Source organism: Microcaecilia unicolor, chromosome 7 (genome assembly GCF_901765095.1).
Source record: "Microcaecilia unicolor chromosome 7, aMicUni1.1, whole genome shotgun sequence".
Lineage (NCBI taxonomy): Eukaryota > Metazoa > Chordata > Amphibia > Gymnophiona > Siphonopidae > Microcaecilia > Microcaecilia unicolor.
Window position 1 is genome coordinate 288767126 of NC_044037.1, and position 15555 is coordinate 288782680.

Here is a 15555-nt window from a genome sequence, read left to right on the forward strand (position 1 = left end):
TATGCACATGCTTTAAAAGCCCAGATAATGTGCATTTAAGTAAATCAACATTTGCATGGCATTTGACAATGTAACCCTCTGCCCATCTCCTACTGACCAATGCCAAGCAGGGACAGGGCCGATATAAAGCGTAAGGCTGCTAACCGGCTCCATTTTCTTCTGGACAGGCTGATTCGGCCATGGCTTTATCCCCCACTCTGTGTACAGCCTTACAGGCCCAATTTTCCCCATTTCCCTACGAAAATTCTAGACGTTCATGAATGCATCGGTATCAAGTTGGAACTGAATTAGCCTTAAAAACAATCCTACACGCACAGAGGCCCAGCTGCGAGCCCTATTCCAAGCTGTGCCTATTTCTAGATACGGAGCAGCTTGGTTTTTCTCCCTTTTATAGCGGAATCAAAGGTTCAAAGAAGGGCAAACAAAATGAATAAGGGGGCGAAGAGACGACTGAGGTATTTGTGACCTGGATTGGCCATTGTTGGAAACAGGATGCTGGGCTTGATGGGCCTTTGGTCTTTCCCAGTATGGCAATACTTATGTACTTATGGGGGGGGGGGGGGGGGGATGCAATCGAGGTCTATAAATCCTGAGTGGCGTAGAACGGGTAAAAGTGAATCGATTTTTTTACTCTTTCAAAAAATATAAAGAGCAGGGGACACTCAATGAAATTACATGGAAACACTTGAAACAAATAGAAGGGAATATTTTTTTTCACTGAATAGTTCAGCTCGAACTCACTGAAGGAGGATGTGTTAACAGAAGTTAGTGTATCTGGATTAAAAAAAAAAAAAAGGTTTGGACAAGTTCCTGGAGGAAAAGTCCACAGTGTTATTGAGATTACTACTACTACTACTACTATTTAGCATTTCTATAGCGCTACAAGGCGTACGCAGCGCTGCACAAACATAGAAGGAAGACAGTCCCTGCTCAAAGAGCTTACAATCTAATAGACAAAAAATAAAGTAAGCAAATCAAATCAATTAATATGTACAGGAAGGAGGAGAGGAGGGTAGGTGGAGGAGAGTGGTTACAAGTCAAAAGCAATGTTAAAGAGATGGACATGGGGAAGCCACTGCTTGCTCCCCCGGATCGGTAGCATGGAATCTTGCTACTAGCTAGGTTTCTGCCCGATACATGTGACCTGGTTTGGCCACTGCTGGAAGCAGGATACTGGGCTAGATGGACCATTGGTCTGACCCAGTATGGCTACTCTTATTCCCAAGTGCCATTTCATCCCTGTTAACTTCATCTACGCACACGTTATAATTATTTAGTGCACTGTACAGAATTAGGGAAATGGTATCCAAAGTCTTGTGCACTTCTCTCTGAGCAAGAAAGGTGATCGGACACCACGTAGGCAAATTCACCGAAAGCCACATGATACTGAAGAGAACAACACAAGGAGAAAGGTCCCCTATGAAAGGAATGCCAAAAGACAAGAAAAGGGGAGGGGGGGAAGAGTTGTGGGCCAACATAAAACAAATCCCCCCAAAAAGGTGGAAATTCAGAAGATAGGTTGAGACAACACGGTTCCGTGTTTCGATGCGAAGGGCCTGCATCAGGAGTCATCAATGTGAATGATTTAAAACACAAGTGACCGTGATTGGGGGATTAGGTAATCTTCGAAGGGAAATAAATTGGTATAAAAATACTCTCTGCTTCAAGCGCCAACAAAAACCAGCATGAAAGTGTCACACTGTGTGACAAAACCGTGTCAAGTCTGAATCTATCTTCTGAACTTCCACCGTCTTTTGGAGATTTGTTTTTTTAAATTACAATAAACCGCGTTTTATTAGCTCTTACTCCAAGGTTCCACTATATTGGTCCACCCCTACTTCCTTGTCTACTGAAGAGACTAAAACAGATGTACAAAAACAGGCACCAGCAGCAAGCCTCCAGAGAGGGCAGAGGGAGGGAAAGCGTGAAGATGGGAGAGACATTGGCAGGACCGGCGTTAGGCTAACAGGGCAATTGCCATGTCACTGGGGGCCCCAAATCTGCCTGAAGTCAAGAGGGACAACATACAAGCAAGCTTTGGGGCCCCTCCCTAGCATCTGCCCTGGGCTCCGGGCACGGAGGCAGGTTGGAGAAGAGCTCGTACTGAAAGGAGAAGGTCTAAGGCATCAGTTACAAGTGTTTTGCTCGAATGCGCTAGGCATGCAGTATTACCAATGAATGCACAGCTCCTTGTACCACACTGCGCAAGATGCTGGCTGCCAGCTGCGTCATTCAGCAATAACCCCGACTTTCACAATGAAGTCATCGTGACATGGCGGCCCCCATATAAATACTGAAAATCACAGTTCTAAAACCAACAAACTTGCATAGTGAAAAGCTATTTAAATGACATTTTACACAGATTAAAAAGAAAAACAAAATCTGAACATTTCCTCTTTTCTTTCTTGAAAAGAATTTCTAGACTGCGTGATCTACCATTGTAAAATGGTTGTCAAAAGGAAAACATACAATCGTATTAAAAATATAGAAATACACATATTGGTCAGAACCACTGAAGAGAGTCTACAGATGGTGTCCTCAAGGTCAGGGCGACAACATCAGAGCAGGTTTAAGAGGTACAGGAGCCCTTTACTAAGCTGCGTACGCATGTCCTACGCGCGTCAATTTCACATGGCCCGGGTGATCATTTTTACACACACATCCGTTACACGTGCCAGAAAATTTTCCGGTGTGCGGCGCTAACCAGGCGGTAATCAATATTGTATGTACGCCAACGATCACCGCCCAGTTAACGTGCAAGACCTTACCGCTAAAGTCAATGGGGGGCGGTAAGGTCTCGGGTCCAAAATGGAAACGTGCATGTCCATTTTCAGCCTGCCCCCCCCCCCAAAGGGGAGGGGGCTTTCTAGCAGGTGCGCTGAAAAATGGACCTGCGCGCGTCCAATACACGCGTCTACACCAGCACAGGCCATTTTTCGGCGCACCTTAGTAAAAAGGACCCCTTAAGGAGGAGGAAAGAATTCACCTTAACAGAGGGAATGTCAGAGTTGCACACTTACCGCTACCTGTGCCGAATCCATGAACCTCAGCCCAAAGTAATCCTTCTCAATGAGATCCAAGTGATACATGATCTGATCGAACAGCTCCTGGCCTTTTGCTTTTTTCTGAAGAGGAGAAAATAGGTATCGCTTCAGCTGTGTGTCAAAATTCTGTCGCCGTAATTACATTTTTCTAAATTAGACTGCAGAATGGAACACATTTGACCCTCATGAGTCCTATACATCAAAAGCTTCTGCTCAAAAGCGTGTGTCCTGGAGGAACTAAGGAGCTCGACCCGGACAGAAACTTGGTGCGATCTCTCCTCTGAACAAAGACTATTTTGCTAGAAAAAAAAAATAATCACTGGATTTTTTTCAACAAACTTATCAACAAATATTCATTCTTCTCTATCAAGGCAGAGTCCAAGAATTCTCAACCTGATCAGCATTATTCAGTTTCTTCTGGACTTAAGAGTAGAGAATGACATGGGGACAGGGAACCGCAGTAACCGCGGGAATAGGGACGGGGACAAACTTTGTTCCCATGTCATTTTCTACTTTTAAAACTGTTAATGAATTGGACTGTTATTTATGTTTGAGTGATGCAGACAATATTTTGATGTTTTGGGAAAAACAAGCAAACATGCTGGCCACAGCTAGCAAAATTTGCATGGGAGACCCTGTACATCCTGCTACCAGCACATCTTCTAAGAAGACACCTTCTATTGCAGGAAGGACTGTGGAAGACAAGAGAACTAGACTGAATCCTGAGATTGTTGATGACTTCTTATTCATCCACAGATTAAAAAACCATAACAGTGCTTCATAGGGCATATTTCTCCCCTCTAGGGCATACAGAAAGAGTTGTATTTTGTACCCCTGGACATTTTAACAGGGTGGATTAGGATTCCTTGGTGTAGTAGAAATCACCTATTGTTGGGGTTGGAAGGGTAGAGGGTGGTGGTGGGAAGGAGGGTTATTATAACTGCTCACTGTTATTATTGCTTTCTATTTGTAATTTATAGACCTCTATCATACAATATCTCCCCTCAACCGTCTTTCATCCATGCTGAAGAGCCCTAGCTGCTTCAGCGTTTCCTCATAAGGAAGTCATCCCATCCCCTTTATCATTTTCGTTGCCCTTTTCTGTACCTTTTCTAATTCAGCTATATCTTTTTTGAGATACGGTGACCAGAATTGCACACACAGTATTCGAGGTGCGGTCGCACCATGGAGCGATACAAAGGCATTATAACGTCCTCATTTTTGTTTTCCCCATTCCTTTCCTGACCTTAAAGACACGGGTGCAAAATTTAGACTATTATAACCAGCCAGAGCGATAGTAACTTTGAAATACTTTATATGTAGGTCCTGAAAAATTGTACAATTTCATGGATAAGCAAAAGATGCAATGTCTACTACTACTACTAATCATTTCTACTACTACTATTTAGCATTTCTATAGAGCTACAAGGCGTACGCAGCGCTGCACAAACATAGAAGACAGTCCCTGCTCAAAGAGCTTACAATCTAATAGACAAAAATAAAGCAAACAAATCAATTAATGTGTAGAGGAAAGAGGAGAGGAGGGTAGGTGGAGGCGAGTGGTTACGAGTCAAAAGCAATGTTAAAGAGGTGGGCTTTCAGTCTAGATTTAAAGGTGGCCAAGGATGGGGCAAGACATAGGGGCTCAGGAAGTTTATTCCAGGCGTAGGGTGCAGCGAGACAGAAGGCGCGAAGTCTGGAGTTGGCAATAGTGGAGAAGGGAACAGATAAGGATTTATCCATGGAGTGGAATGCACGGGACTTTTGTTTTCTCAGCATTTTGTGACTACAGATACTAACAATTCATCTTAAAAATTGGTTCTGATGTTTGCTCACAATCTCTGCCTTCTACCTGCAGGAAGGCCCTTGAAAAAGAATCACAATCTTGGTGAAAACCTTGAAATTTTAGCCACATGATGCAACGATACCAAACATCTGGAAATTTCTGGAAACTTCTGGATTACACATTCGATGGAGCCTTGAGAATTATTTCTTTGATCAAGGCTGAATTCAACATTTTGAAAGACATATCTCCATATCAGTAATAAATCTTCACTCTGCAGAATTAATTTATCATCGGTTTTATGCTGTTGATCTGCTTGCTTATTGAGCCCTCTTCAAAGCTACTTCTGCAGGCAACAGAGGAATATCACTACCTCGTTACCTTTACCCACTTTCAAGGATATAGATTTGTATTTTTATTTGCTTTGAAACTGAAACAGATGAGAACAACTTTATCAATACGGATGCAATGCTCTGCCTAGCTGCCTTCATCATATGTTACTAGCAAGGGTTTATTAATCATCTCTATTTGTTTTTGCATTATTGATAACCAGGAAAATATTTTATTTTGAGACTGCTAAGCTTGTACTTCAATGTACTTAAGTCTCATAAGTTTATTTTCAGCATGCCACTTTTAGCGCTGCCCTAATACTTCATGGAACTTAGTATTACAAAGTACTTTCTATTTGAGACCATACCTACAGTAGAAGTCCAAAAATCGGAATGCTGGAAATCCAGACCGCCCCTCCCCACCACACCCCCCAAATTCAGCATCTCTCCCTCTGTAGCTTATTCTCACTCACTCTCACCTGTTCAGAAGTCTTCCGTGCTGCAGCGCCAGCAGCAGGCTAACTTAAAGGAGGTTGCCTCTGGCCTGCACCAGGCCTTTCCCTCTGACCCTTCCCTCTCTTCGAAAAACAGGAAGTTGCATTAGAAGGAAAGAAGCTGCCACCATGCTGTTGGTTCTCTCCACTGAGCTTGTATGTGGAGGAAACTTGAATTGTATAGAGGGCATCTTTGGTATCAATTTATATAGCGTGTGTACTCTGTGAATCATATTTGTAACCCCCGGAGGCAGACACCATGATGCGTCGAACCACGGACCGTGTCGGGTCTCTTGAATAATCAATAAAGCATTTTCTCAGCACCATCGCCCGAGTTGGTTTAATCTGTGGTCGGCCTTTACTCTTCATGTGCTGTGTGGATTCACCGTAGAGGCTTCTTCTGTTTGGTACTTTTAAACGCTAGAGAGACCCATATATTCATATGGGTGATTCTAACATCAGTGCGAGCTAAAAACTGTACTGAGTCTGTAGCATGGCTTAGTAAATAAGGCCCTTAGTGTAGAAACTTATTAAAAAGGAAGGCCTTTAGGAATTTACCGAATGTCAGGTAACTGGTGATACATTTTTATTTCACTTGGGATGTCACTCCACCATTTGGTACCCAGGCGTGAGAAACACTTATATAATATAGCTTTATATTTGATATTTTTGAAGCTAGGGAAGTGCAGAATAAGATAATCCACTGAAGTTGGAGCTGTATTGCAGGTGGAAGATCTATTAAATCCAGCATATGGACTTATGCCAACCCATAGATTATTTTATAGATAATGCTACTGGGGTCCTTTTACAAAGCTGTGGCAAAAGGGAGCCTGCGCTGGCATGGGAACGTGATTTTGACGTGTGCCCATATGTGCCAACTCCGTGTGTACTGTGGGTGCTCCAGAACCCCCAATATTTCACCCACCGGAAGTTCGTTCCCTCCCTCCTCCCATCGAGTTCCAGGTCCCCTCCCTCCAAATTTAAAAAAATGTCATCTATTTTACCTAGTCAGGGTTAGGGCGGCAACAGCGGTAAAAAGCATGCAGGCTCGGCGCTTAGTTGTTTTCCCTTCTCTCTCTCAGCTCGTCCCACCCTCATTTCCTGTTTCCGCAAGGGCGGGGCCAGAGCTGAGAGAGAGAGAGAGAGAGAGAACAACTAAGCGCTGAGCCTGCATGCTTTTTACCGCTGCTGCCGCACTAACCCCGACGAGGTAAGATAGATGACTTAAAATTCGGAGGGAGGGACCCCCTGGAACTCGGAGGGAGGGGGGAATGCACCACCTGTAAAAAAAAAAAAAAATTCAGCACCCCCAATCATTTTGAATAGTTGGCTCCTATGCGTGCACCAAGGCCCTTTTTTACCACAGCGGGTAAAAGGCAGGATTCTTTTTTTTTTTTTTTAAGAAATGGACATGCAGCAAGTGAAGCACTAGCCGCCAGCCATCGAGGTACACACCAGCGCCATAAAAATAAAAATATTTTTGTAGCAACGGAAATAGCACGCACTGGGGGTGGGAACTACCCCCAGGCTGCTGTGGTAGTATAGTAACGCAGTAATTGACAGCAGATAAAAAGACCTGAACAGTCCATCCAGTCTGCCCAACAAGATAAACTCATTTTACATGGTATGCGATACTTTATACCAGAGTTTGATTTGTCCTTGCCATTCTCAGGGCACAGACCGTAGAAGTCTGTACTGCACTGTTCTTGTACTAAAAGTTCTGAAGCCCCTTAAATTTTACACTCAAGCCCATCCATATCTATTCAGTCACAATCAGGGCATAGACCATAGAAGTCTGCCCAGCACTGGTTTCACTTCCCAATTAACAGCGTTGCCATCCAATCTCCGCTAAGGTTCCGTGGATCCATTCCTTCTAAACAGGATTCCTTTATGTTTATCCCACACATTTTTGAATTCCGTTACTGTTTTCATCTCCACCACCTCCCGCGGGATGGCATTCCAAGTATCCATCACTCTCGCCGTGAAAAAATACTTCCTGTAATTTTTCTTGAGTCTGCCCCCTTCAATCTCATTTCATGTCCTCTAGTTCTACCGCCTTCCCATCTCCGAAAAAGGTTCATTTGCGGATTAATACCTTTCAAATATTTTAACGTCTGTATCGTGTCACCCCAGGTAGCCCGGTGGTACTTCCCTTTTAGCGAGCAGTAAGCCCGGACTGGGCTTACCGCTGCTTTGTAAAAGTACCCCAGTGTGATTCAAAAATTGTCTAAATTCCTTTGGAAATACAAACCTCCAAGAATAGCCATGAAAACACTTAAAGCTATTAAGAATAAAGAGGATATTAAACTTTCCTGATTTCTATTCGTATCACACTGCTACTTTGCTTTGTTTGATATGGTATCTATTGGTTAACATCAGATAAATCACAAGAACAAGAATTTATATGGTTGCAACTTGAACGGAAGTGTCTCCACTTACTTTACATTTACTCTCAACTTGAGTAATCTCTCCCAAGGTCATAGATTGGGGAACTATTAGACACTTATAAAGCCTTACTATTAGACAAAATGTATAAAAATTGGCTGTACTCCCTTAATAGGTCACTTAGATTGAATCCCAAATTTAAAACTTGATCACTCAATTATAGTTTGGCCCCTTTGGCATTCTCATGGTATTTAGTCTGTGAAACAACTTTGCTCTAACCATATCTTTTACTCTTTTGAAGAACTTTTGCAGAAATATAACTAAAAATCAATACGTTAATTGGCTACACCTTATACAAAAAAAAAAAAACCTTACAAGAAACCTCTTACATAGTAACATAGCAGATGACGCAGAAAAAAGACCTGCATGGTCCATCCAGTCTGCCCAACAAGACAAACTCATATGTGCTACTTTTTGTGTATACCCTACTTTGATTTGTACCTGTGCTCTTCAGGGCACAGACCGTATAAGTCTGCCCAGCACTATCCCCGCCTCCCAACCACCAGCCCCGCCTCCCACCACCGGCTCTGGCACAGACCGTATAAGTCTGCCCAGCACTATCACCGCCTCCCAACCACCAGCCCCGCCTCCCACCACCGGCTTTGGCACAGACCGTATAAATCTGCCCAGCACTATCCCCGCCTCCTAACCACCAGGCCCCACCTCCCGATCCTGACTAAGCTCCTGAGGATCCCTTCCTTCTGCACAGGATTCCTTTATGCTTACCCCACGCATGCTTGAATTCCGTTACCGTTTTCATTTCCACCAGCTCCCGCGGGAGGGCATTCCAAGCATCCACTACTCTTCTATTTATGATCTAAGTAAAAACATTATTAGTGGAAGTCAAGTTTGTCTCACCCATCTACAAAATTCTTAAATTTCCCTTTTCATGGACATCTTGGACTTAAAGTCTGAGAACAAGATCAGGAAATTATTGATCAAACTGTCAACTGTCAACCTACCCAATCAGCCTATCCCAATCTGTTTATTTTTCTAGACCACAGGGCATTTTGGACTCCAGTTACAAAACAAAGGGCAAACATTACAAATGCCAGCAAAGGTTGGTATTGGCAAAAAAAATGATTGCACCTCATCTCATATAATCATGGCCAGTGCTCGGTATGCGGTGGCAGCCAAAAAAGTAAACAGGAACAAGGAATAATTAGGAGAGGTATGCCAAATAAGACCAAAAATATTATAACGCCTCTGTATCGCTCCATGTTGTGAAACCACCTTGACTACAGCATACAATTCTGTCACCGTATCTCAAAAAAAGATATAGTGGAATTAGATAAGGTTCAAAGATATCACCAAAATGATCGAGGGGATGGAACTGCTCTCACATGAGGAAAGGCTAAAGAGGTTAGGGCTCTTCAGCTTGGAAAAGAAAGATAGCTGGGGGAGGGGCGGGGGGGACATGATTGAGGTCTACAAAAATCCCAAGTGGTGTGGAGCGGGTAGAGGTCAAAAAGTACAAAGATCAGTATACGCTGAATGAAATCGCATGGAAATACGTTTTCACTAAAAGAATAGGTAAGCTCTGGAACTTGCCAGCAGAGGGTGTGGTAACAGCGGTTAGCGTATCTGGGTTTTAAAAAGGTTTGGACAAGCTCCTGGAGGAAAAGTCCATAGTCTGTTATTGAGATGGAAATGGGGGCAGCAGCTGCTTGCCTTGGGAGTGGTAGCACGGAATGTTGCTACTAATTGGGTTTCCGCCAGGTACTTGGATTGGCAACTGTTGGAAGCAGGACACTGGGCTAGATCAACTATCGGTCTGACCCAGTATGGCTGTTCTTATGTTCACGATGACGGCATGCGATGGAAGAACTGTCCTCCGAAGCAATGGAGAACACAGTGGTGGTTTTCTCCATTAGCTTCCGAAATCTTTTCCCCAAACTTGCTCCTCAGGATCAACTAACACAATCTGATGTGAAGGCTCCCACAATTACTACTACAAATCGTTTCTATAGTGCTACCAGTCGTACGCAGTGCCTCACAATTGAACATGAAGAAAAGACAGTCCCTGCTCAAAAGAGCTTACAAACTAAATCAGGACAGACAGACAGGACAAATAAGGGATAAGGGTAGGACAGACAGATAATATTCATTTGGGGAAGGGTTAAGGACCTCAAATTTAAAGAGGCCGATCTGGGTCAGAAACTCCCAGAGACCTGCCGTCGTGCCACGTTTCTGGTAGAACAGAATCAAACTGAAACACTACCACTACACATTCAGAATAACATCTGAGAAGAGAGAATGAGGGCAGCAAAGGGTGGTGAAGGGTCAGACAGATGTGCGCCCGGGCTGTGGACTAGAACAGTGCGGCTCTGGGCACTAGCCTTAAACCTTTCAGTGAGGCCTGCCTGGCCCAGACTGGAAAGCATCCCAGTGTTTGTTTGGTTTTTTTTTTTTTAGGGGGAGGAGGATGAACAAAGGTCCTTTTGTGCTTTTAACAGTGCCACACAGGAAATTTCAGTTCTGTCCTTATTCCCAGTCAAGAACAAGCTAAATAAATTATTTACAAGGTTTCAAATTCAGCAGTCCTGAAAAAAAAAAATGGGGGCGGGAGGGAGGAAATGCCGGCGTCACATGATCCCTATCAGAATCACTTTATAGACAAAATAAAGTGCATTTTGCATAGCACTGCCATTCCTCCTCTCTTAACACATACCCTTATGAATAACCAACTGCCAGATTATTTTTATCTTTGTTACATTTGTACCCCACACTTTCCCCACTCATGGCAGGCTCAATACGGCTTACATGGGGCAATGGAGGGTTAAGTGACTTGCCCAGAGTCACAAGGAGCTGCCTGTGCCTGAAGTGGGAATTGAACTCAGTTCCTCAGGACCAAAGTCCACCACCCTAACCACTAGGCCACTCCTCCACTGTTGCTACTATTTGAGATTCTACATGGAATGTTGCTATTCCACTAGCAACATTCCATGTAGAGGTCGGCCCTTGCAGATCACCAATGTGGCCGCGCAGGCTTCTGCTTCTGTGAGTCTGGTGCAGGACGTCAGACTCAGCAGGACGTCAGACTCACAGAAGCAGAAGCCTGCGCGGCCACATTGGTGATCTGCAAGGGCCGACTTCTAGTGGAATGTTGCTAGTGGAAAAGCAACATTCCATGTAGAATCTCAAATAGTAGCAACAGTGGAGGAGTGGCCAGTGGAATAGCAACATTCCATGTAGAATCTCCAATAGTAGCAACATTCCATGTAGAATCTCCAATAGTATCTATTTTATTTTGGTTACATTTGTACCCCGCACTTTCCCACTCATGGCAGGCTCAATGTGGCTTACATGGGGCAATGGAGGGTTAAGTGACTTGCCCAGAGTCACAAGGAGCTGCCTGTGCCTGAAGTGGGACTCGAACTCAGTTCCTCAGAACCAAAGTCCACCACCCTAACCACTAGGCCACTCCTCCTGTAGATTATTTTTGGGGTCCTGGAACCAGTGGCGTAGCTACGTGGGGCCTGAGGGGGCCTGGGCCCACATAGATTTGGCCCTGGGCCCCCCCCCCCGGCCGCCGATCCCCTTGAACCCCCCTCCTGCCCCAACCCTCCCCCACCGCATCAGATACCTTGTTTGCTGGCGGGGGTCCCCGTGATCAGCTGTTTTGACACCTTACGTCCTGCACGGGGCTACATGCATGGTGCAGGACGTAAGGCGTCGAAACAGCTGATCGCACCAGGAACTTCGTTGAACGAAGGCGCTACTCCGGGCTCTGAAGAAGACTTTCTTCGGCTGGCGGGGTTCGGGGACCCCCGCCAGCAAACAAGGTATCTGATGCGGTGGCAGGGCGGGCGGCAGGGGAGGGTTGGTGGCGGGAGGGGGATTCAAGGGGGTCGTCGGCAGGCCGGCGGTGGCGGCTTGGGGGGGGGGGGGCGGCGGCGGGCGGCTAAACAGTGCCCCCTGCACCTCAGGCTCTGGCCCCCCCTCCTGGCGAGGTCTGGCTACGCCCCTGCCTGGAACACAGGTTTGTTACAGTCTGACTGTCCCTGTGCTGCCCTGTCACTATGAGATTAAAGTCCAGCTCTGGTTTTCCAAGTGGCATCCCGGAAATGCACCAGTATAGACAGCAAAACGTCATGCAGGGTACCAGCAGAAAAGCAAGTGCAGGCAGCCACTGGGCAACACAGGTATTTATTTTATTTTGTTACATTTGCACCCCACATTTTCCCACCTCTTTGTAGGTTCAATGTGGCTTACATAGTGCCGGAGAGCAGTTGCAGACTCCGTTGTATACAAATACAAGGTGAAGTTGTGATAGGGTAAGGTTCATGTGGTAGGACGGGAGAGTTCGGTGATGGCCATTCCGAACTTCTGCGTTGTTGTGTCGCACAGATCAGGCATTTATGTTGGATCTGTAGGGGGTGCCTTTTTAAACAGGAGGGTCTTGAGTGTCTTTCTGAAGTGTAGATGGTCGCATATGGTTTTCAAGTCTTTTGGTAGTGCGTTACATAGTTGTGTGCTGATGTAGGAAAAACTGGATGCGTAAGTTGATTTGTATTTGAGTCCTTTGCAGCTTGGGTAGCGTAGATTTAGGTACGTTCGTGTATAGGTGGGAAGAGCGGCTGCTTCCCCCCCCCCCCCCCCCCCCAACAGAGAGGAACGAATCAGAAACAAGCAAAGTCAAATTTTTTAAAAAGAATTTAAACTATTCCTCCAGTTCCAGCTGAATCGGAGCCGAGATACGGTCTCATTCGCCACAACTGGGCGTTTTCCCTATTTTATAGACCCTCCCCATGTATACCTAGTCTAGAGACTGCAGACATGCTCCCGAGCTGGCAGCCACACAAGGGTCTCCTTCCAGAACCCTGCAACCACTGACCCTGGACCAGCAGCCTGGTGTCACCTACACCGACCCTAACTGCTGTTCCTGCAGAATGTACTGGAGAGCACAAGACCCAACTCAGATGGACCTTGTACATGACACAGAGCACTCAGGCTACTAGGCTAGCCCAAATTTTAAAAAATTTATTTAAAACTATAAAAACATTTCTCTACAGAGCCCAAAAAAATATTTCCACTAGTGCCCAATGTCTCAAAGCAAGGCTCTGCTCTATGATGCCTCCGTTCTCCGATCCATCCACATGCCAGGCAATAAGCAGAAAATTCAATCTAGAAATTAGAAGGCTCTTCGGTCCATCTGGCAGGCTATGATGAACCAGTAGTAACCAAAGAGAAGTAGTATCCTGATGGCACATATAGATACATATAGAAATATATCGGTGCTGATCAATATATTTGTGAGCAACATTGCCAAAAGTTTAGAAGGTTAAGATCTGCTTTTTTGCGGATACCACCAAGATTTGTAACAGAGTGGACGCTTCGGAGGGAGTGGAAAACATGAAAAAGGATCTACAGAAGTTAGAAGACTAGTCTAATGTTCGGCAATTAACATTCAATATGAAGTGCAAAGTGATGCACTTAGGGAGTAGAAATTCAAGGGAGACATATGTGCTAGGTGGTGAGAGGCTGATACGCACAGACAGAGCAATGGATCTTGGGGCGTTAGTATCTGAGGATCTGAAAGTGATGAAGCAGTGTGACAAGGCAGTGGACGTAGCCAGAAGGATGGTAGGCTGTATAGGGAGAGGTGTAATCAGCAGAAGAAAGGAGGTGTTGATGCCCCTGTACAAGTCGTTCATGAGGCCCCACCTGGAGTATTGTGTTCGGTTTTGGAGGCTGTATCTTGCTAAAGATGTTAAGACTTGAAGCGGTCCAGGGGAAGGCGACAAGAATGAAATGGAGTTTGCACCAAAAGACATATGAGAAGAGACAGGAAAACCTGAATATGTATACCTTAGAGGAGAGATATGATACAGACATTTAAATACTTGAAAGGTATTAACCCATAAGTGCCCATATGGGAACACTGGGTACTAATGGGTTAATATAGAAACAACTCGGACTGGAGGAGTGGCCTAGTGGTTAGGGTGGTGGACTTTGGTCCTGGGGAACTGAGGAACTGAGTTCAATTCCCGGCACAGGCAGCTCCTTGTGACTCTGGGCAAGTCACTTAACCCTCCATTGCCTGCCGCATTGAGCCTGCCATGAGTGGGAAAGCGCGGGGTACAAACGTAACAAAAAAAAAAAAAAAAAAAAAATACTGTCCAGAGAAGGTAAAATGTAAAACTAGAGGACATGAATTGAAGTTGCGAGGTGGTAGACTTACGAGTAACGTCAGAAAATTCTTTTTCACAGAGAGAGGGTGGTGGATGCCTGAAATGACCTTCCAAGGGAGGTGGTGGAAATTAAAAAAAAAAAAAAAAAGGAGCATAGGATAAACTCAAAGGACCTCTAATTAGAAAATAAATGATATAAAAAAACAAATCTTAAAGAGTTGCATATGTGTTTGCATGTCAAGTGGTGCTTAGATGGCGACTCTGGATGCATCAACTAAGGCCGGTGCTGGGCTGGCTTGTACGGTCTGAGTCCTGCATATGGTGATCCGGTTTAGGATGGGCTGGAGAGAGCTTTACAAGCAAGCCAAACCACCACAAGGGTGGAGGTACACAAATTCCTACGAAAAGTAGAATCTGAGGAAAGGGGGAGTAGGAGTAGGCTCTTGAACAACACCAGTAGGCGACGTAGATAGGAACAATCTCTTTATTTAAATATACACTCGACTCAACACAGCTGTGTTTCGGCGCTACAGACGCCTTCTTCAGGAGTCTTGTGATATATAAATATACAAATATTAAGCTCAAAGAGAATGAAAGCAAGGCTTCTGCTACAATTGTAATCCACTGCCGATGCAGGAAAAAAGCTCAGCGTATTCACAGAAGTGCAATTGAATACGCTGAGCTTTTTTCCTGCATCGGCAGTGGATTACAATTGTAGCAGAAGCCTTGCTTTCATTCTCTTTGAGCTTAATATTTGTATATTTATATATCACAAGACTCCTGAAAAAGGCGTCTGTAGCGCCGAAACACGGCTGTGTTGAGTCGAGTGTATATTTAAATAAAGAGATTGTTCCTATCTACGTCGCCTACTGGTGTTGTTCAAGAGCCTACTCCTCCTACTCCCCCTTTCCTCAGATTCTGGAGAGAGCTTTGACAGAAACTGCAGTGGTTTGGAATGCAAGGACAGCGCCGGGCAGACTTTTACGGTCTTTGTCTCACAAATGACAAGACAGATTTGGATAGGCTGGAGTGGGCTTTGACAGCAACTCCAATAGTTAGAACTAATGTTCCATGTCCCAGAAAGACCATGATCAAGTAAATATCACGTTCATTGTTGATTTAAATCTTGAATTGAGTGTGACTGTTGGGCAGACTGTACGGACCGTTCAGGTCTTTATCTGCCGTCACTTACTATGTTACTACAACAGGTGACACGATTAGCTACAGATGTGTTAGGGAAATACAGCTCTACTCCTCAGGAGAGGACTGGGTCAGTGAGGTGGACCGGTGACAGCAGAATGTCATCCGGAAAGGCCACGCAAGGGT

The 15555-nt window shown here is 44.9% G+C and overlaps 1 protein-coding gene across 1 annotated transcript in view; it reads right to left on the reverse strand.

Moving 5' to 3' along the window:
• The window catches only part of LOC115475142 (band 4.1-like protein 5), a 203457-nt gene that overhangs the window by 177287 nt on the left and 10615 nt on the right, over positions 1-15555 (reverse strand). Inside the window, exon 3 of the mRNA XM_030210881.1 lies at positions 3021-3125. Within this exon, the coding sequence (XP_030066741.1) occupies positions 3021-3125 (105 nt within the window). The remainder of the gene's footprint in view (positions 1-3020; positions 3126-15555) is intronic.